The following is a 24,202-nucleotide window of genomic DNA, read 5'->3' as shown; positions in this document are numbered from 1 at the left end:
TGTTCGGTGGCTTAAACTTGTTGAACACTACTAATGCCGACTGCACCGCTTGCAGACTGTTAATTATGTACAAACGTAACGGAGGCTGCATTTTAGTGATAAACTCTTCGCACACCACCAGCGCGTACACACACACACACACACACACACTCAGAAATACGCTCAATGGAGCGGAGGTTCGTTTTCACGCGACGAAAATAACAGTCCAGTAGTAGTTTTAATTAAATTTTCCCACCATCCCCGCCGCTCCGGGGCGATAGTGACCAGTTTTCCGACCTGGGGGGGGGGGGGGGTTTTCCGACCTGGGGGGGGGGGGGGGGGGGGGAGGGGATCACCGCAAGATGACAAAGCACCAACCCTACATCGACTCGGTTAGCACACACACACACACACTAGAGGATTGGCACTACCGAAAATAGTCCCGCCGAAGCGAGCTGCTTGGAAATTTTCGGAAGCGGTTTTGTTTCGCTTTTATTATTTCCAGGAAGCGCTTCTACCCATCCGGCACGACAGCAGAGACACAAGCACGTACAATGCTGCATAGTACCTTACACTCTCAGATTTCAGGTTTTATTTTCCAGCTGGAAAAGGGGTGGAAAATAAATCAGATGTCTACTAGGCCGTTTTCTTCGGAACGAAAACTGGCGTAGGTTATGCAATGGGGATGAATTAGTTAAAGCGATTCATTCAGTTGGTAGCTTCCTCTTTCTTGTTTTAACAGTACATTAAAGACTCACATCTCAGTAGAAAAATTCCACCTTTTGCTACATTCAGCAGCAAGAATAGTAGTGTTTCCCAGGATCTCTAACGAAGCGTAAACTAAAGTAGCTCAGTGTCTGCAAAACAAACGTACCAGAACTTATGCGACAAAGGTTTCCCGGTCCATAAATATGTGTCCAATTTGTCCAATTTCAACATAGCGCACGAAGTTGTTTTAGTCACTTGTTAATTGGCGCTTCTACATTTGAAATTCACCGAGAAACAAGCTAAGACAGACTACGACAAAAGAGTGTATATAATTAGGTATATATTTCCCGGTCATCTTCTTATTAAAGTACAGTTTGTTTACGTTTCAGCAACAGTAAGCAAGTTGGTAAAAATATAGATTAGAGCGAATTTTAAACATCATAATAGCGTTTATGAAGAATAGATGTGTATAATAGATATAAAACGACAAATTTAATGTTTTGTGTTGAATATGGCTGGTTTTTATATCATCAACCATATATTTTGTTCTTCTTGATTCATTTTACTTGTTCCAGAAGAATATAACATTTCTTAATTTTATACACTCTGCCCAGTTGCTATACGACCGGCTGGATTTTTACGATTTTCAATGAAAATATTGGTAAATTAGCTCGCTCTCGATAACTTTTCCGTAAAAACCTCCTAAACTTTCTTAAACAAATAAAGAAATTGATAGTTCATCATAGCTAATCCAAAAATAACATGACTTAACGTGGAAAGTTCATTCAATGATTGTCCAGTTGCGTTCTTCAATCAATCTTCAGTAATTCAGCTGATTGGAAACTGATAAAAATTTACTCTTTTTCAACAGTTCATTATGAATTGTACACAAATTCAACAAGGAAAAATCAATACCAAATGGTCTGAGGTTGGGGTTTTAACCTCAATTATCAACAATATAATGAACGCAGTATATTTCCCATAACAAATTCACTCATGTTGACGTTTTTTGCAACTTTTCTGTCCCACATTATCTTGGCAAGTGAGTACAAAAACCGAAAACACGTGAATTAGACAACAACGACGAATAAAAAAGGATATATGGCCTTAAAGCCCGACGAATAAAAGGGATAATAAAACAGGATATACCAAAAGGAATATACAAAGGAAAAAAATGGAAAGGATATATGGCTTTAGCAGCCGGTCCTTTAACATTAACAGAGGTCTATGTCACCAGATTAGCTTGCGAACGCCCAGGAAGCTGGATTTAATAGCAATAGTGGTGTAAATCCTCGGCGAAGAATAAGAAGAAGAAGACGAATAAAAAATAAGAATAGAATATTAATAAAGTATTCTGCCATGAATATTATATCTTTTAAAATAAAATAGAATGGAGAATAAAATCTCTTTTATCCATTCACAGTAAGCAAATTGCTTTCGCACGGTTTTGCTCGATTGTAGCAATGTTTTCGCCACCTGTTTTGTAACTAGGAGATATGTTGTGAGTTGTTTTAGTTTTTGTTTTTCTATGTTTTAGACCAAAAATGAGCAGAAAGCGTTTCGTTAGGCCGCACCTGTGTTTTACCTGGGAAGGGAAAAGAAAAAAAACCTCACCATCACGTTCACTACCGCTTATGAGCTTTACGAAGATGATGCTGCGCCGCTTCCTGTTCCCCACCTTCATCCTGCCCCCCCCCGTTTTCACCTCCTCTCTCACACCAATCAATGAAAAACGAATTAACACGCCACCACTTCCCACTAATCAATTATCTTAGATTTCATCATCATCATCATCATCGTCCGCATCATCGTTTCCGTTCACCACCGCGTTCACACTTTTCCATTATTAGCAACCTCCTCCTTCTCTCCTTCTCCTCATCCTCCTCCTCCTCTTGCGCTTCTTGTGCACCGTTCACGGTCAGCAGGATGCCGATGGGGCTAATCATACAAATTGGTTTGAACCAATTAGACCCACGCGGCCGCGATGGGCTCGGTTTTGGTTGTGCAGCAGGGCAAGAGAGGAGACCGTTCGCTTACAACGCGAAGCCGAAGCAGGCGGTGTTCCCAAAACCGGGATGGCACGTGGATTTAATTTTATTTATCTTGTTTGCTGCGCCGCTCCGAACGGCGAAGGAAATTTTTCACGCCATCCTTTACCTTTACAGAGATCCCGTGCCACCTGGCCAGACAAATCGTTATAATTCGATAGCATTAATTTTCGTTTCGCATTGGAAAAATCCACCCCTTTTTCGCGGGCGCGCGCCTTGCCGATGCAAACTTTTCTGCACAATTTCAATTTCAAGTTGAAGGAAACGGCAAGGAAAACCAAACGCTGGAAAGGTAGCACAGTTAACGAAAACCAGCAGCCCCGCTGCTCTTCGATTAATCCTAGCAACGACGGCTTTCGGTACTAATCTAGCCGGGAAAACCGTTTCCATCTGCCTAGATATTTATTCGCAAAATGCTGCCGAAAGGAAGCAAGCACCTTCGAGTGGCGCGAAGTTCGTGATGGTGGCTGAGATTAGCGTTAGAAGCACTCGTCACTGGTAAAAAGGGAATTACAAAATTGGTCGGGAATCGAGCGTTCGCGCGATCGCACGGTGGGCCACCTACCGAGTTTCGGAGGTCACAATTCACTCCGTCCTGTACTCGTTGGATGTGATCTAAATTTCCATCCTTTTAAATACATAGACATAATATTTACCCAATGGTGCAATTAATAAATTGTTAATGTTCACATAAATAAATTAATTAATAATAAATAAATGAATAATCATAAAATGGCAAATATTAGTGTTTTTCTCGTCAACTTCGCAACGTTGCATTTAGTATATAAACAATCTTGCAAAAGATGTCAACCGAACAGACCTATAAGTGAGGTTTGCATCGAAAGAGGAGGGTGTGTTATCACACCGTAGGGTATTGACAGCTTCCAGATTGAATACAAAGATTTATTGGAAACAGAAAGAAATAAATACAAACTGCAATGGTAAAAGAAATTAGACATTTTGAAGAATTTAAAAAGATAGAATAAGTAATAATAATTTAATAATGTTAATACTAAACCGTTTTTACTTAAATCATGAACGAAATCAACTGTTCGTGCTCTATAACAACCAAAATCCAAAGCATAATGATTGTAAGACCAGCGATACATGAGAGCAACATCGACTGGTAACTTTCAACGAGCTTATTGGCTCTGATCTTCAAGATTCTTCACACTGTTTGATAAAACACGGCACAGCGCCTAAGAAAATAATCAAATCTAATCAAATATGTGCGAAAACGATAAATAAACACTACAAAATAGCAAAACAGTTGATTTTGACGAGAATGTCAAAAGATGTCAACAACAAAAGGGTTGCTTTGTGGAGTTGTCGAAACCAAAGGTGGTATTGTAATAGTTGGCCGATCCGAAGTGGACATTTTCAGGAGAGTTATAGAAGATGGTTTGAAGTTCGAAAAACGTTTCACTGAAATTTGTAATCACATGATCGCCTTTAAGACAAGTTCCACTCATTAAGTTCACAATCAAATTTGATTTTTTGAATAAATTGGAATGGTTTGATTGGAATTTGAATATTGATAATCCTTCTTTATAGTGCTAGTGCTAGTGATTATAGTGCTTGAACATTGAACAATTTAAACAAATTTGTTTTAATAATGTTTGTTTCACGAAATATTCCACTACACATTTCCTAAAGGTTTCTCTCAAACATCCTCAGCGCGAACAAAAATACTCCTCATTTTTGTATGGGCCGAAGCCGACTGAAACAAAATTTAAAGAATTTTCAATCACTCGAGCAGTTTTTCGAGCAGAATTGCTTTTTCGAGATACAAATTTCTTTTGGAAATGTCTAATGAAGGGTGACAGTAGGCGTCAAATGTTTGGATTATTCAATAGAAAAGCATCCTTCTGAAGCACATTATACACAACTCGGGCCCACTGTGCGCAGCCCGAAAAACCTCGCATGGAGTCTCGCACACATGCGCCAGCTTGCCCTGCCACAACAAAAGCCCGGCTGCTTTGTATGACCCGGGCGCTTGTGTGGATGCGTGTGTGCACGTGTCTCTGGTATGCGGCGGGATGATTATTTTCCTTAATAATATAAATTGAGGGGCCTCTGAAAGAAGTCATCAAGTGTGCTCGCGTGCGAATGTCTCGTTCTCGGATGCGTGCCGGCTACCTTTTCGCATTCGGGCCTCGGGAGGTCGACGCAATCTTCACAACATCCGTCATGTTTGTGAGCCTAGACCACACAATAAATCCCTCAACAATCACTCAAAACGCAACCTTAAACAGCGCAATGACGTGCCTCGGGGTGGGAGCTCCGGATGGTAGGCGAAGGTCGGTGGCCTCGAACACTGAATCAGTTCATTATGGTGGCGAAAGCCGGTCGAAATCCGTTGCTGGGTAGCTTATGTCGCGTCCCCAGCTGCTGCGGCATCTATCATTTGTTGTGGCCGGCTTCTGTACACTTTCTCGCCGAACCCGGTTCCTTGCCCGAGCCTTCCTCCATCTTGGAAACTCCAGCTTGCGCCGTGCAGTGTATGTATGTTCATTTGGACGCCCATTTGAAGTTCTCGTAAACACATTCGGAGGATTCTCTTAGTCCCTCCCAGCGGCTTCGTTCCCCAACGCCGAAGCCGCTCAGTTCACATCGTTTGCATTGACAAATTATCTCCACCGGATTCCGTCGTGCGAGCCCGTGCGTATGCCGTGGCGCAACAGAGGCTCGGATCTTTTCTAGGAAAATCGTCCACACTGCCGCAGCTTCAGGCGTTTTCCGAGGCCCTAATCCTTTCCGAACCGAACATGAACTGCAAACATTTCGGCAAATGAGTTGCCGTTCCTGCAAACCTTCCCCGGGAGGAGGTCCGAGAATGTCGGACGGTGTCGAAAGGAGCGACGGTTCGTCTCCCAAAACGACCCCGGGATGTGAGTGTATGCGTTGTTTTGACATTTGCCTCCACTCGAACGAAAGTAGAATAAATGAATAGAGAGTGAGCGATTCTTGTTGCCGGCTGCGACCACAACAACCGACGTCCGGGGATAGTGTCTTCAGGGGAATGAGCGACACGGACGACGATGGTTGCGGCCTAAAATGTCCGCTGGCGCTTCCCAACCGATGACGCTCGGACGAGGTGGGAATTTATCAGTGTCAAATCATGCACAGCACATATGCTGAGGACAGTGCTGCCTTAAAAGCGGTAGGGCGACTCCACAATCAGGACATTCCACCGGCTCATCCCCGTTTCGGGGAACCCCTTCAGGGTACCGTCGGGGGCATGGCTCGCATGACAAATGCTAGACTCGTCTCGAATTCCTAACCCCGGCAGGCAGCTCGGCATTGTCCGGCAAAAAGGGTCTCCGAATGCTGCATCCATGGCACGTCCATGCAAGTTGTCGGCATGGACCCCGCCCCGAAGCAAGGCACGTCCTGTGGGTGTGGGATAACCATTACCGGACCACTTCAATTGCGAGCGATGCAAACCCCTCAACCTCATGCTCATTTAAAAATACGTCAACAATACCGACAACCCCCCCGGTACGGCAAACGGCAGACCTCTGAGATTAACCACCCGTTTAGTGTCTGTTTCAATTCACTTCAAAAGAGTTGTGGGATGAATACTGAAGGACTTGGAAGATTCTGAAAGCGCAAACGTAATGAAACGAGCGCCGTAAGTTTATCCATCAGCTCATCGCAGTTGTTTCCATTTACGTCCTATGTAAGACTTCTCTGGTACCATTTCTAAACTTTGCCTGGTTGAGGGCTTTGCAATTCTGCATTCAAAAGCCGTACAGCAGTAGATCCTCGTCCTGGAGACGCAGAAGAAGTGTCCTTTGACTGACACTGACTGAAGAAACCAGCACCTATTGGCGCCCTTGGCTCTGTATCTGATTTATACCCACGGTTTACGTTTCCAAATAAAGCTGGTCAACTTGGTATAAGCTTGGTTTCCAGCACGACGCACACACCTAACCTCCTTCTCCCTTCTTGCAACCTTCATTCCAGCTGAGCGAAGACATCGGATACGTGCTGTACTCGGCGCTCGGTTCGTTCTACATCCCCAGCTGCATCATGGTGTTTGTCTACATCCGGATCTACTTCGCGGCCAAGGCGCGCGCCCGTCGGGGCATTCGCAAGAAACCACTGAAGCCACCGAGCGAGCAGGTAAGCCACAGAAAATTTTAGCTTGGTGGTACAGTTATGTGTATATGCTTTGCGAAATGAAATTGCTAAGGTTTAGCTGGCAGGCGTTGCCTTCCTCTTCACCTGGTACCAAAGAGTATGGTATCAACAGAAAGAATAAATTAAAAAGGGACTTCAGTAGAATTTTTGCAGAATCTCGGAATCTCCCGGGGAATGCATCCTTCTGTTTACCAACAGAATTACTAGATTAATTATAACAGCTGTCATCTGCTTCCAAACATGGTATCCCACTATGCCTTCTGATAGATATTCGAGATCATTACGAGATAACGACGCGGCTTCTCTGCTTTCTCGACACACTCTGCCATAATTAAAAAGTAAACAACACTCAGATCGCGTCGTTTTGTATCTGCAAAGGCTCGGCAGAAGTCGTTTCTAATACCGATAAACTGTATTTGGATCCACTTCGACATTTGGCTGTTGTTTCAAGTCTCCAGCTTCTAGCTTCAAGTACACATTCACCAGTCAATTCAACATCTAACTTTTCTAGCTAAACGTCAAATTTATCATGTCGGATCTCTTCCTCTCAGGCATCAGAACTTCTGTCGCAACACTAAAACAATAACGAAAATAAAATAGAACACATTTCGCTAGATTTCGGTTACCAAATCTGCTGTCAAACTGAATATTGTGTTTGATTCGATTTAGATAGTAAACTTTGAATTGAATGGTGAATGTGAGTTTAAATTGGCATTTGTGAGTGGAAGCAACAACCATTTCTTGAGCCGGGAGTCGAAAACATTGTAAGATCTCGAACCCGCTGGCAATTTTCTCGCCTTTTTTTCTAGTACTTTGTTTAACTTTAATACGAGGTTTTGACAGGCAGCGTCAAGATAGTAGATGTGCCGCCTCTAAGCTTACTCCGAAAGTTGAATCGCAACGAGCGATTTGAAGGGTAAACATAACGCCACCTTGGAATTTATGATAACCGAAACATTGTGTCAATTCAATTGAACAACGATAAGACAATTTACGTACATATACAGTGACCAGCAGGACAAAGTGCCCGCCTGGAGATTTTTTGATCAGTATGTTTTTCTTAATCCAAACTATTGCTGGCAAGCTTCACTTCACTTTGAATTGTACTCACATGAATTACTTTGCATGAATTACTTTAATGTATGACATATATATCATATAAAATATGTAACATATATATTCACAACCAAACATAAATTAAACAGATGGTCATACATGTATGAATGTTCCATTAGTCTGAAAGGGTGGATCTCATAAAGAATTTGTTAAACAAGTTACAAAATATGTGTGTAGTGTTGGATTAAGTAAAACATATTGAGCGATAATAAAAAAAATTGTAGGTATGCACTTTATCCTGTCAGTTACTGTACCTACATATAATGAAGAGACGAATGACCAAGAAGTTCAAAACCTCTGTACTTCAAAATAAAGTACAAATTAAAAACAAAGATTCATATAATAGAACACTTCAATCAGTCGGTGGAATGTTTCAAAGTGGTACTGGAATAGTACATAGCAGCTCTGGAAGTCTGCAATCAAATGACGGAATGTTGCATACATTGCCTGGAGGTAAGGCAATTTATCTCTGTAGAACTCGCGTAGAGATTTAGAGATTTATGTATGGTTCTATGGAACAAATGTCATGTTTCAACAAGTTAACATCAAGAAAAATTCAACTGAATGTTTATGTAATTTTTGCGTTTGCTGTACCATTTCGATAACTTTTTACCGACCCAATGATGACTTGTTGAAACATGACATATGAAGGGTTCCACAGAACCCTACAGAACTTCACATCTCTCTTTGCAATGCTCTACGAAAGAGTTGTATACCTAAAGGCAATGTATGGAACATTCCACACAACACATATGTATGTAAATCGTATATCAACTTGAAATAATCGTACTTCAACGCAATATGATTGAATCGTATATGATGCTAAAATAATGCCTATACGTACAAAAGTGGAGTTTCAGTCGTATATTTTCGATGGAGTGGATGTTCAGTCGTATAGTTTTCTAAGCCAGCATCATATACGATTTACGATATGTATTAGCTGTACATTAGTCGTTCATTTATACGTATGCATAAAGAAAATCGTGTAACATTCTTAATCGTCATATGCAACAAAAGCTGTCTATTGTTCGTACATTGTCAATGCACAATGCTTTAAAGAGGCGAAAGAAGCCACACGGCCCAAGGCCTCTGTAAACTATACTTACTACTATGCACAATGCGATTCCGATTCGAAATATACTAATATGGCATTCAATTGATACAACAACTATACGACTTCGTGTTGTGTGGGATTCCGATAATAGATTGCAAACTTCTAGAGCTGGCGTGCACTGTTCCAGTACCACTTGGAAACATTCCAACCACTGATGCCGGTGTTCCGTTATACGATTACACTGTACATTACCTCAATTTGATAAATTATAAGTTTTTTATCATCTCATTTTCATATCGTTTCGCAAATTGTCGGCTATGTCAAATCACGAAGTTTCCATGGCAAACCCTTTGTTTTATTCATATTTTAATAAAGTCCCCTCGCCAGAGTCTTGAATTGTCCGCTTCTATTCCCACCCCGTCTCCGCGCAGGACACGAGCTTCACCCGCAACGCCGGCACCGTCCCGATGCCATCACTTCCCAGTGCCTCTAACAATAACAATCAATCCGCGGTGCACCAGCACCCGGCGGCCCCGCACCACCACCCCGGGAGCACCGGCTCGACCCAGATAGCGACGATAGAGCCGCCCCCGCGGGGGCTCGTGGCGGGGTCGGGCGCCTCCCCGATGCCCATCCCGGTGGTGACGTGCGACTTCGCGTCCGACATGTCGACGAGCGAGGCGGGCACGGCCGAACAGGACAATCACGGGCTGGTGGCCGCGGCCTCCAGCCATCCGCCGCTCGAGCCCAAGGACACGCTGAAGGCGCCCCTACAGCAGCAGCAGCAGCAGCAGCAGCGGACCAGCAACAACGGCATCTCGTCCGAGCTGGCCGTCTCACCTTCGGCCGTCGCCCGCAACCGGGCGCTCTCGGTCGGCATCGACACGGACATGGTGAGCGAGTTCGACCCGTCCAGCTCGGACTCGGGCGTCATCAGCCGGTGCGCGGTGGTGAAGCCGCTCAAGTTCCGCCTCTGCCAGCCCATCTTCGGCAAGGGCAAGGCGAAGGCGCGCCAGGCTGGCGGTGGTCGGGGCAACAACTGCACCCAACCGATGCTCGGCTCGGGTGCCCACGACGGCGGTGGAGGAGGAGGTGCGGGAGGCGGCGGCGGTGGGGCGGGGCACGACGGGGGCGGGTGTACGCCGGTCGGAGGGCAGCAGGCCATCTCGCAGCTGATCGCCAGCAAGCAGACGGACAGCACCTGCAGCGAGATGGAACCGGCCCTGCCGAAGCCGAAGCCGCGCGACCCGGAGAAGGAGAAGCGGCGCATCGCGCGCAAGAAGGAGAAGCGCGCCACGCTCATCCTCGGGCTGATCATGGGCAGCTTCATCGCCTGCTGGCTGCCCTTCTTCTTCCTCTACATCCTCGTCCCCATCTGCCCGAACTGCAGCATCCCGGAGAGCGCCTTCTCGCTCGCCTTCTGGCTCGGCTACATGAACTCCGCGCTCAACCCGGCCATCTACACCATCTTCAACAAGGACTTCCGGCGCGCCTTCCGGCGCATCCTGTTCAAGTGATGTTTAGCGTACGTGTGCTGCTATCGCTGCGTCTCCCGTAGCATCGAGAAGGCTACGGAGCGGGCAATCGGCGGCGCACAGCTCGGCGGCGGCTACCGGGGCGGCTACATGCGATGATAGCACGCGCCACCGTAGGCCACACCCCCACCACCCAACCCCTCCCCCACCCCCCCTCCCACCAGCATGCACTCCTTTTTCCCAAACTCCCACCTCGCACCGGGTGTCGGTGGCGAGTCTCTCCTGTGGTCGTGTGTTGCGCGTAACATTTTGCTACGCGAGTGCGCGTGCGTGTGTGTGTGTGTGTGTACTTACCCACCAATCCGTTCAACCCCATCGGTCGGCGATAATAATGATGCGTATTGGGAAAGGAGAACGAAAATGACAAACAACCAAAACAGCAAACAACAAATAACTAAAATAAAAACAAAAAACCACAAGAGTAAACAAAAAACAAAAACAAACACAATGCAATCCAAAACGAATGCAAAACGAAGGAGAAGCACCATGCACCAAAACCCTTCTCTCGGTACGAACAGATTAAACAGGAAGTAAGCAGCAAAGAAAGCAAACAAAGAAATAAAAGCAAACCTACTAGCGTTAAGGAGAAACTATTAAGCCGAAAAGAGCTAACAAAGGTGAACACAACACAGCAGACACTAATATAGAAACAATTCTAACTGACTGCATGCACCCAACGTGAATGAAGAGAAGAGAAGAAGAAAAAACGGTGGGAGGCGGTACGAAGTCTACGTGTTTTTCGTGTTTCTTTATCCAGCATATAGTATCTATATACACACACGTACATATATAAATATACATATACAGATATATGAGTAGGGTATGAATAAGACGAAGGCATCAACCACTTTCTACAGCTATATATATATATATATACTTGCGCATATACGTACGTAACATATGCATTACTAGGCAGGTCGGAGGGTCGAGAGGCTAACTAGCTAACTTTATCCGAGTGCAAATGTTACAGCATTCTTCATCCAGTCCGTCACCATACACTGAAAGCAACAACTTAAAGGTAAACAAAACAGAAACTAGACACACACTCACACCAAAAGGTTCGTCGAGGCAGAGTAATAATAATACGACTTGTATCCGACACGATACAGAAGCAAACAAATGGGATAAATTGTATAACAAAGAAGCTATAGCAGAACGACGAAAAACAAAACCAAAACAGTGGTAGATTTGATAAATTTAATGCGACACGGGGTAGAGGGCTTAGCTGTAAGGAGGAAAAGGTCGAAGGGGTCGATGCATGGGGAAGCGCGAACACGTTCACCGATGGCCGCTTCGGTTTAGGTTTGATAAAACCGGTTGGAAGTTTTAAAAACGAGCCATTAACATGTTTGTTGTTCAGTTTAGCTTGGCTGACTCTCGTTGAGAGCAAGCGTTCACCCACACTTCTCCGTTCGCAAACGATGCACCTTAAAATGGGGGTTTGGATGTTTGGACGGGTGCCGTTAGTATGACGTTTGTTTGCCGTCTACAGACACGGGTTGAGTTCGTCGCGGATCGATTCGAATCTTTGTGTTCTCCGCAACCAACTAAACGGCCAAACCGGGAACGTTGCAGTAGCGCGAAGGGTTTCGGGTGGGGGTGGGGGAGGGAGATGAGGTTTGGCAGTGAGTGCCGGGTGGGGAAAAGGGGGCAAGGTAAAACAATGTGTAAAAATTAATGACTAATAGTTGGTAAATACCGGTATTAAAAAAAGGGGCCAGCGCTACCCGATCGTTCGTTCGTCCGTGTTCGAACGGTCGCGTTATCAAAGCGTGCCAACCTATCGAACGTCAAACGCGTCCGTCTGTACATAACATGGGTGGTTTAGTGCGAGGAGCGTGTGCGGTTAGGCTATATATCTAAACGAAACTCGGTCAACTTTGTTGTCTTGTCTCGCGTTCGTTTTCGTGTTTCGTGATTTGATTTTTAAAAACAAAAGGTAAATCGTGTGTGCTCGAGTGTGTGTGCGTGTTGTGAAGGCAGCATGGGTTTTGCCTGGGAATGATTGGGCTGCGTGTGTGCGTGTGCTAGTAGATCTCGGTGTGATAATATGCATGGTCAAGTCTAACGATATTAATCAACGTGGAAGATCCGGTTAAAAGTATGTTATTCGAAGAGCATTATATAAAACAAATACTATATTAGGCACCTACACAAACTCACAAAAACAAAAAAAAAACAAAGTACTCTACCGAACCGAAATGAAGGCATCAAATGTGGTTCCACCGACGGTGCGGTGAAATCAAAACGGGCAAAACTGCTACTAGATAAAAAAAAAACAAACAAACCAAACACAAGGAAAATCAAAATCAAATCACATTGTTTATTATTCTAAATGAGAAAGAATGCTCAGTCGCACGAAAGAGGGCGTTAGTGTACTACTTCGTCAATCCCATAGGGGGGTGGGGAGGGGAGGGACGATGAAATGACGGGACGAGAGTTGAGGAAAATCGCAGCAAAGCGAAGAACAACAAGCAATAAAAGAAATATAAAGAACTACTAAGGTTTACACATATAGTAAAATCGTCTCACCTTAACGTTTCGTGCATTTGTAAATTCCATCCCCACCATTGTTTTTCCCTACTGTTTTCGACGGGAAATGCACCACCCGGACCAGGCTCACCAGGACACTCGAACTCGAGCACAATCTCTTAGATAATGATAATACCTTGCGGGAGCGGGTGGGCAACGGGAAAGCTATGAAAATTGAGCGAAAAAAACGCTCGGTGAGTATTAGTAAATTAGCGGAAAAAACTCAACGCATAATTAGCAAATTCAAATCAAAACTCATCTACTCACGTCTGTACATAGCACCCACACAACTAGAGTGACAGCGCAGCACTCTCATACATACACACACACACACAGCAAAATAAAACGAAGAAACAAAACATCAATCGGGAAGAATTCCCACCCCTCCACCTGTGCGAGCATGTTTTGAACGAGATCGTACGCGTATTAAAAAAATAATAATAATAGAAAAGTGGTGGAATCATGAAAATTATATTCGATAGGTTAAGACAGAGATAGAATGCGCAAGCAGCACTAACTGTTCAAGTGTTTATTTTTTATTTTTTAACATATTTTAATAAATGTTGAACCAAAAATGAATTTAATAAACAAAAGAATCCTACCGTACTAGGGCAGGCACTGGCACACGAAAGTGGAAGTGAAACTGCAAACATGGAGATGGAATGTTTACTGCAAACCCCCTCCGTCAAAAAGGGGAGGAAGGAAAACCAACCAACAAACAATAAGATTTAAAAAATAACGATAGTGCGTAAGTAAACTTAACACATCTCTAGCGTAATGATGAATACTATATTATCACGTCGAACGTGACTCACAAACACAAACACATACACATACGCACACGCATACATACAAGCACACAAATACACGGAACACGCACACATATTTTAACTTGTATTGTCCTGGGCGCCACCAAGAACCGGTTCGGCATCAATGGCACAAAACAAAATGAAAGCAACCTAGTGAAATTAGCTCCGCTGTGTGGCGCGAGTACGTCGGCATGGTCGGAGGAAAACGGGACGAGGAAAAAAGAGGGAGAGAGTAAGAGATAGAGGAGAAGGCTGTGGACCAGCCCCCACACAGTGGAAAAAACCATTTTCTCGACTCTCGTATGTAAGACGAAAACCCCCTATGATTAGTAATAATACCCGAGCGGCAATCCCAAACTTAAACCAAAATGTATTGTTTGTTGCTACGTTGGAAAAGCGGAAATAAAAACTATAAAGCGAAGGAAAGAAGAGTAGGAGTGGGAGGAAATGAAGATCGTTGCCAAAACAACAAGAGATCGCTCGCGAGGGTGGAGAACGCCACACGAACGAACGATCGAAGTATGAATGCAGTATCGAGTGCATGGGAACGAAAATTTGTGACGAGCGCGTGAACGAGAACGATGCGACAAGCTAAAACGCCAAAAAAATATAAACAAACGGGAAGGAAAAAGCTGGAACAAATTGGGTAACTGCTGCTGCAAGGCTAAATGAAAAAAAAAACACATAAACTAGGGTAAAAGCGAGCGAACTGGAACGCTAAACAAGATTGATAATTATTCTAAAATAATTCTTAAAACACAAAAACAACACCCAAACTTGATAAAGGTAAAAGCGACAAAACAAAAGAACAAAAAAAACAAACCAACCAACTAACATTTAAATGTGAAAAAAACCCTGGCCCAAGCGAGGCGACGATGGAGCATTATTAGTGTCTATTTAAATGAAAATAAAGCAAAGTTAGATAATTAAACAGAGCAAACTTTTAAAAAGTTATGGAATCCAAGATACATCAGTGTTTTATGTGGTCAATCTCCAAAACAAACAAGCAAACAAAAAAGATGATGATGAAGAAGAAGAAAACGAACCGTTCGCAGCCACGTGCGTAACGAAGGAGCAATGGATAAGAGAATAAGCATAAGAATAAAAGTAGATATACTTCGTTTCGATAACAAAAAAAAAACATTTGTGCGTAAAATTGAAACTCAAACAATCGGTGTCTAGTAGCAAAAAAACAAAAACCACAAAAACACTCACATACACAAGCAAAAAAAGAGAGAACAAAAGCTCTAACTATAATACGATCGCAATACGAAAAGAATGTAAGCATTAAGATGGTTACGAATCGGCATCCAGCATCCAAGAGTCAAACAGAACTAAAAAAAAAGCGAGCGAGCGAGGGAGAGAGAGAGGGAAAGCAAACGCAACCAAAACACAAGCTAATAATAATAAACGAACGAGCGAAAGCAAAACTGGCCAGCCGACGGGGGTAGGAAAAAAATACGTACATTTCATACGTTCATTATCAAGGAAGCAAATAAAGCATAACGAGGTTTCTGATTGATTACATTTTTAGCAGCATTAAGCAATGACGGGCCCCCCCCCGCGCACGGTGGTCCGATTCCTGGAGGTCGAGAGAAAAAAAACATACACCAACACAACAATCATTTATCAAACCTTCCGCACAGCGCGCGCAAAGACACACGCACACGCAGACACACATACACACGCAGATACAGACACATACACACGCGCGAAGGTCGTGGACTACGCGGCGTACGAAACGTCAACGGTACGGAACCACATACTGAGCAAGCTTTCCACGTCGTTCGCTTCGTCTTTTTCCGGAAACACCACACGGGTCCCCCCTTTTTTTTACCCCCCCCCGCTTCGGTTTTCCGTGCCCTCCAACGTACCCAACATCTTACTTTCGTCGCCGGGTCCTTTCTTCCCAGCGCGCGCGCCAAAATAAACAAACAATCGAACAATCTGTGTCCAGCATCCAGCGCAGAAAGGGAAAAACAACATTGGCCGGTACACAAAGGCACGCAAGGGCGGCGCAGAATGATTGAGCATACAAACGCGGACCGCAAATGAAAGCACACGCACACCCGCCGGCCCCGAGAAACCTCGCTTGTCTGAGGGGAAAAGCGAAAAAGGGAAAACCTCTAACGAGCAAAACCCAAGCGAGATCGCCATCGCCGGAAATACAAACGAAAAGAAAGCGTGGCGTGTTCGCAAGTCGTTGTCCGTTGATGAGGTTGTTTCTTTTTCCACCCGTGTGTGTGTGTGTGTGTGTGTGTGTGTGTGAGTGTGTGTGTTATTTGGGGACTTTATTTTTCTCGCGTTTTCCACCAAAACGTGGGGCTTCACTCGAGAGCTACTTGAAGGGAGGAACTTCGAACTTGACCGGTGACCGATGAGGTCCTTTCAAGCGAAGAGATCAAGCAGAACACCAACACACACATACACACTTGTCAGCAGCATTACAAAGCATGTTGTGATGCCGGAAATGGAAAGAGGTTGTTGCAAACCAGAAAGGCAAAAGTGGAAAGAAAAGGAGAAAAAATTCCCGGAATTAATTATACTTGCGCCCTTGACGATGGCATACGAAGTGAGGGGGGATGAGAGGGGGTGGTAGGAAACATTCAACTAAAAAAAATATATAAATCTCCCTTACCAGGACACAAACCAGCACGCGGTGGCAACAAGTCTAAAACTAAATCGAAACAAAAGTCGGGGAAAAGAAAAACACTTACCAGCAAACCGAAAGCGAAATGAGCTCCGATGTGAATTATGTTGACACTTGGGAGGCGGTGGAGGGACGGGGGTTGGCACGGTGGTGGTAAATTGTGATCGGCCTAAACTAGCTCCCCCTCTCGAGTGAACAGATGCCGAGTAAGAGGCCGAATAAGACGCCGAACAATATCGCAAATGCTTCGAGTCGAAGGAAAACAGCATGATGAAAAGTGGGAAATGGTTATTTGTACCACCCCTAAAAACCATTGACCAGCGCAACCGGCAAGCTATGAGCGATTGCAAACCTTCCCCCGTTCCACCCTGCCCCTGCTCGGTTTTTCCGCCCCACGAAACTTTTATATCAAAGGGCACGAGGTTTCCGAGGTAAGAAACGAAATGAATAAAATGGAAGCACACTTTCCTTTATTTCATCTTGCCATTCGCCTGCGTCCCGGTCCGGAATCAAATGAAAAATTTCATTTTTCATCTTTCCCCCTACCACTCCCTTTTCCTCCCTTCCCCACGCCAACATCACCTTTCCGCTCTCCATTCAAAGTAGCGGAAAAAAGGGGCGGCCAATACCGATGCCGCCCGGAGGCACTCGGAGAATGTTCCCTTGTTTTCTAACCCCCCCCCCCCCCCCCCCCCCCCCGTCCTCCCTCGTAACTCATTTGCGGGACCCCGTGGTGCACTTGTGAACCCACATTCCCTACCTCTTCCTACCTTCCCACGAGGCGGAGAACAGTTGGGCTGAAGAGTGAAGGAATTAAATTATTTAACTTCCATCCCAATTGGCCCTCGGCGTCAATTTCGTTCCGCTCCACTATGCTCCATACACATTGTTGTGGTTTTTAGTGGTAGGTGGTGGTGAAGTAATGCACCCTACGCTTGGCACAATACATGTTAATACCAAAGAATCAAAAGGAAAAAAAACACCAGCCTAATAAGTTGTTTGTGAAATGTTTATGATACGAACAAAGGGCAAAGTTTCATACTCGATGCAATAACTCGAGAAGCTAAGCAGTGTTCGTCTAATAAATGGTCAAGAAATTTGCCAAACGACTTTCCTTTGCTACTATTTTATTGAAAAATTGCAAAGGATATTTGACGCCCTTGGTTAATCCACTTTATTTTAGAGTGGTTGCTATTAATTTGGGCATATTTTTTAAAAATATTATGTTGATTCCATACCACTTTACAAATGTCACTGTTGCCCTAAAAGATTCTATTTTGGCACGTAGTTTAAAATGTTTACTTGTATTGTACGATCTACTAATCTTTCTGGTGCCTCGCATCTTTTCTAAAGGGAAAACAACATAGCCATTAACTTATGGCAACGATTGATTTGTTTAGCATATTTTTTCATATAATTTTGACTCCAAGCTGGTTGAAAAATAATCATTTGGCCTTCAAGAATCCTTTTTTGGCACGTAGTTAATAATTGTGACTTGTTAAATACGACCTTTTGTCTCTAGAATTCGAGATTTGACTTTTTCTAAAATTTTAGGTATATGTTTTAAAGTAATTTTTACTCCAAACCAATTTAAAAATAAACATTGTACCACGCATCTGTTTCAAAGGAAAGGCAACAGTAACAGTAACACTTGACATTAAATTGGTTGGCCCAACATTTTTTCATTTAATTTTTACTCCAAGCCAATATGAAAATGAAAATAACATTTGCCCTAAAAGAAACCATTTTGACACGTAGTTAATTATTTTCACTTGTAAAGTACGAGCTTTTGCCTCTTGAGTTTTAAATAAGTCTTTTTTTTTTAACTTATGATGTGTGTTCAGTTGTTACAACGTACAATAAAAATTGACTAGCAAACTGTAAACGTTGACTAAAACAATAACAAAATCGTCTATATGTATAATTTTACTGTGGAATACTTAAGCAATGCACTCAAAATCATGAATTGGAATAGACAAGAGGTGTAAAAACACAAAAAATAAAATTATCCAGAAAAAAACACAATTTCAAACAAGACATGATTTTCTGAGTTTGAAAATGGCTGGCTTGGAGACAAAATGTGTGGAACTAGACGAAAAACTTTAAGGGCAGCAACTGATATGAGTGTAACTATAAGTTGAAACATAGTTGAAATGCTTATAAAATGGTTTCAATGTTCATCAACGACGAGCAACCTCGAAACGAGTAGAATATTACCGTTTCCGTTGCAGTAAAAGTGTAGCGCGAGTTGATTACAGAGAGGTCGGCACCATATTGCCTCATGAACCTGCACTACAATCTTTTTTCCATTCGCCAATCGGCACGATTAAGCGTCCAATCTTTCCACCGAAACATCGAAAAAGCCCCACCAACTCCGTATCGTCGCACCGAATCGGACAAAGAACCTGGCACCAAAAGGGATGCTTCTAACGAAGCTGCAACTGCTTCCCAAATCCAACACCGCCAGCAATGGCCGCAACAACCGGTGCGGCGGGGGGGGGGGGGGGGGCAAAAGTGGTTCCGACCGAGCCCTAAGATGGATTATCCGAGGCGGGGACGGGTTATGTTGGCTCGTCCAACCCCTGATGGATGCCGGGGCGAACCATTTTTCTTGTCAACACCCAACAGTTGTGTGATTCCGGGAAAGAATTGTTACAATTCATTTCTATCCCCTCGAACACCCCCTCTTCCCCCCTGCTGCACCGGAGGAAGAGGACATACATCCCGCTTCACTAAAGCTTATCAATCTTGCTTCAGTTTGATGGCAGATTGTCTCTCCGTGATAGTGTGTGCTGTGGATGGCAACATCTTTGATTCCACCCCGGTCCGGTTATACCTCCCGGAGGTGCTCCAAACTGACGCACCAAACAACCGAGTGTGTGTGTGTGTGTGTGTGTTTGCCAACTCGGGACGACGATGGTCCCCTTCAGTCGAGAAGAATGGCTGTCACTTTGGCGATGAAATTAGTTTTATCACGCAGTGCGTCCCACCGAGCGTGGACAACTCTCGTCGTGGAGTGCCACTCGTAATGGCGTACCATTACTTCCGTTCGGTGAGTGAGTCATACGTTTCCATTTGATGCAGCATCAGGCCAGGTCACCGGCGATTCTGTGGGTTTGTTGGATTATTTCGGGCGAACGTGTAGTACAAAGAAATGCCTCAAACTGGGTGTCTCTAAGGAGGACAATGTAGGTCAACGGGCTAAGTGCTGATCTCTAGGGATACGGAAACATCGGTTTCGCATAAAGATTTTCAAGAGATGTATTAACAAGTTTTAAGTTTTCAGAAGGAGACTTCCATTTCTGACGACTTTAAAATGCAAAATCTGGCTAGTTATGTTATGATTATATGTTATGTTTATGTGTCGTAACAAGCTTGGTGATAAAATCTACAAGTATGGAGAGCTGTTTTTTTCGAATTTTTTTATTTTTGTTATTTTTTAACTTTTCCTTTTCAATAAACAGTTTTTGGTCAACGGGGCAAACAATTTTGGTTAAGATTGAGCAATCAGTTTATTAGTTTCAGTTGTAAATTGTGGATTTGATTTTATGGTATCGAAATTTTTACTTTTCATAAATTTTTAAATTTTCCAACTTTTCTTTAGGGAATTTCTAAATCTTCTGTTTTTCAAACCTCCCTTGAATAACAACGAACAAATAATCTGAGGCTACCGTTAAGATTGACTCAGCTGATTTGGAGGTTTAGCTTTACAAACAATGCCCTTTTCGAGTTTTCTGGTTTCTGGCTTTTCCTTGAAAACTTGTGCTTTTTTTGTTGGGCCAAAAGAAACAAATTGCCAGGAAACTTCGTTGGTATAAGTCCAGTCGTTTTCTTTTTACTTTTTTTATATGGAAAACCCGATTTTAGGTATTTTCAATTTTTCCGGCTTTTCCTTGGGAATTTTCAAAATTTTTCCTAAACTTAAACATTCATTTTTAGAGATATAGATGATGTAGTACTGAAATACCGTTATAGTCAGAGTATCTCTGACACTTCTGCTTTGAACCAGTCGAAAGTCGAAGTTCTCGTACTTTGAACTGCATTTGATTGAGAAGGTTTCTGCAACATGCTTCGGCACGACTTCCGGAATAGTTTTAGATTACAACCCTCTTCTTACAGTTCAGACTTGACTGTCATCCCAATTCGGTCTTCGAAGCTCAAAAGATTAGAAATTAATTTGCTCTTGGGGTTCGCAAATTGTCCGGAACGATTTGGGACAACTTTGTACCGGACTCGCTGGACAATACTTCGAGCGAACATATGTTACCAAATTTACCACAAAAGAGGCTCAATTTTCGATTGGAAAAACGGGAAAACTTTCTTCACAGCCCGGCAAAAAGATTTTCCATCTTTCGACTGAATAGTTTTAGGGTACCCAACATTGTTTTCCATTTCCCTTCCCCCCGCGCAATGAGACGCAACACTTTATGGTGGTGTTTTGAATGGACCTGTACCTTCTTTGATTTACGTTCCATTCGTTTTCCGTACCATGCAACACACACACACAGACACACAGCATGCAGGCCACTAATGACGATCCTGTCTGGCTTTTCACCCGAGAAATTAAACCACTGGCGAAAAAGACGTTCCGCACAATCGGTCAACCCTCCAGCGGAGGGTGTTGCGCCGGTACACACTCTGCACCATATGCCAATATATGAAAATCCCCAAATGGTACCCTCGATGGCATGAAGCAATGCGGGACAGAGATAGAAAGACCTGTGTCTGAAAAGGGTTCGAACGGAAACTTTAGAATGAAGCCGAGGGAACGAGGAGCGGCGGTGTTCTGGGTGCCAACAGGCAGAAAACAAACCAAACACCCTCACCACCACCACCACCACCACCACCACCGACCACTATTACAGTCGTACTTTCATTCGTCCGTAACGCAACCGGAACCCGGAAACGTCGGTGACTTTTTGGCCCAGCGAGGGAGGATAAATAATTGGATAGACCAACTTGGGTCATTAACGGCCCCCGGTGTCACCACGCTTTTGCACCCCCTCTCCCCCTTTCCCTACCTACCATCACGAGGAGTAACGCGGTCTGAATGAATGTGGTAGTGACGACCAACACTAGGACTAGCGGACAGTAGATCATAAATTTACTGCGAACAATAATTAAAAGCTTCAATCGTTGATGCGTGCAATGGGAGGGAGATATGTTTGAACATATAGCAACGAAACCTAAACATAAAGAATCGTTGTCGGACGTGTAAGTTTCGGTGTGGATGGTATTGATTGGAACAATGTTTTGCTTATGTTGTTCTTTGAAAAATTAACTCAAACCTAAAATCTCTCTCAAAATCGAAAACAACGAACATAACGCACAGGCAGAACATTTGAGTCAATAACGATGTAAACGACATTGACATCAGTTCAAATGAACTTGCATATAACCATTTGGGTCCTAAATTGGAATTCTTTCAACATTTCAGACAACCTTCACACTTCCTTAACTCCGTGGGGCCTACTCTCAGGGTTGAAAATCCTATTTCGTGATATGCACACATCAACGGAAATTGACGATCGACACATATATCCTAACGAAAGCCTACTGTGCAATCCCCACCATGCGCCTCCATCGGTTTCATAAAAGACCGGGCGTCTCCATTAGAATTGACCATTAAACGGTGAATGTAAAACAAATACTGTTTCAGAGATAGTTAACTGTTTGTTTTTCTTCATTCTGCGGTAGTTAGTCTAGCTGGCTTACTAATACAATCGTCAGTGTACACAACGGAATACCTTTTTGATGCATTATCCAAGCGAAAGGTTTGATGAATTTATTTGTTGATCAAAATTCATAAATTGTACATCTGAAAATAAATCAAACGATTCTAAATAATTTCTACGAATGGGACGGTATGGAAGGGGGGGGGGGGGAGGGAGTTTGATATGGATATGGATACCATGACCCAATTAATTTTCTCGAAGCTGAACATTTGCGTGGAAAAGCAAAAGAAGAAGTTCTAATCAGTGGGATAAATTTTCGAAGCTGAGAAACTCCTGCCATCAAAATAAAACCCTTCCTGTGTCGTCAACTAATTAACGAGCTGTATGCACGAGTGTATGTGTTGAAATGTGCTGCGTGTGTTATAACTTTTATTCGTGTCAAGTCGTTTACGAAGAAATGCCGATGGTACGGTCTAGCAATACTGTTATGCTGTGGGCAAAAACAATTATCAGATCGCCATAATATTCAATCACGTACACTCACACACACCCACACCTATACACACACACAACAATTATTTTGCGTGGCGCTTGGTCTGGAAAATCGATAAGGTGCGTAGATATATGCGTTTGGAAGCCAGCGAATTGATTCTCTCTCGAAAAGAGTGGATGAAAAAATAAATCAGATTAATTCAATCAAAGCTGTTTTATATTGACACTAACATGTAGCTGTTGTACTTGCTGAAGGCGTTCGGGAAGAGAACCTAAACTGAGGATATGCAAAAACCGAGCCAATAGCGAGGCGCAAGGTAGGCTAAATCACACCTCCAGCTAAACCAGAAGGCTAGAGCTGCCCGTAAGCTCTTCCCACAATGGGAACCATTTTAACATTCGTCTAGCAAATATTGCGCCCCTCACTAAACGGTGTTGCTGTGGGCAAAAGGGAGTGACCGGGAGGAAATGACAATTTGTTGGACGAAAGTGCAAGGAAATCGGACATACATAATTGCAAGGCAGGTTGAAACATCTAACCAGAGTCTCCTACACCTTTCAGTCCCTCCGCTTCGCTCATTCACCTTGTTTCGCACCCTTCGCTAGCTCCGTTTTGTCGATCCGAAAGCGGTGAAAAGTACATTTAATAAAAACAAACACACTATACCAACGTTCGATTACTGCGATAAACCTACCCTTCATGCAATGTTCGGTTTGGACAAGTGTTACGACATGAAAAACTTAAAAAAGAAAAACAAAACGATGCTGGCAAGCGCTTGACGATTGGAAATCAAAAGCAAATACACAGTCATAGAACGAACCGTCAGCCGCATCATCATCAAGTCAAACCAAAAAACCAAAACCAACACACCGACGTATACATCTATAAATATCTGCATATATGTACCCCCTTTCCGGACACCGTCTCGCTCTTTCCACTTAAGATTTGGAAGTAAAATATGAAAGGAAAATTGGAGCGAAAGAGATGCGATGCAATAGTAACAAAACTGAATGCGAAAGAGAAAGAGAGGGAGAGAGAAAACGAAAGAGCAAAAAAGAAAATAAGAAACCGTGCTGGCCAGAACCTTCTCTGCGCCGCTGTAGCAACATACACACAGACACACCTGAACGGCGGCTAGTGGCGCGGCTAGTGAGGAAGGAGAAGGAGTGGGGGGGAAGAAGTTCGATTCGGAGAGGAAGCAAAGAAGTGTAGAAAATTTTTGGTTTAACGAGTCGCGTTACGAATAGGTCGTGGAGGAAGAATTAAAAATGTACCGTTTCAGAAATATAAAAAAATGAAAATTTAAAATACTTTCTTTTTCATTGTGTCCAGCTGAGAGAAAGTGGGCGAATTTAGGGTGGGAGGGTGGGTGGAGGGATGGGACAAACATAAGCATAGCCTAATCCCCTTTCAAAGCATTTCTAGGCACATTCATCAATGGCCGGGCGCCTCCATCA

General features: G+C 43.6%; 1 protein-coding gene across 1 annotated transcript; it reads left to right on the top strand.

Annotated features, from left to right (window-relative positions):
• Positions 1 to 341: 341 nt before the first annotated feature.
• On the top strand, positions 342 to 12,159 carry LOC131269319 (tyramine/octopamine receptor-like). The gene is made up of 5 exons (XM_058271671.1): positions 342 to 371; positions 6,623 to 6,634; positions 6,705 to 6,863; positions 9,483 to 10,161; positions 10,204 to 12,159. The coding sequence occupies exons 1-5, from the start codon at positions 342 to 344 to the stop codon at positions 10,566 to 10,568; spliced, it is 1,245 nt and encodes a 414-aa protein (XP_058127654.1). The 3' UTR covers positions 10,569 to 12,159.
• The last annotated feature ends 12,043 nt before the right edge of the window (positions 12,160 to 24,202 follow it).

Source organism: Anopheles coustani, chromosome X, assembly GCF_943734705.1.
Source record: "Anopheles coustani chromosome X, idAnoCousDA_361_x.2, whole genome shotgun sequence".
NCBI classification, from domain to species: Eukaryota; Metazoa; Arthropoda; class Insecta; order Diptera; family Culicidae; genus Anopheles; species Anopheles coustani.
This window is presented reverse-complemented; position numbering and strand designations above follow the sequence as displayed.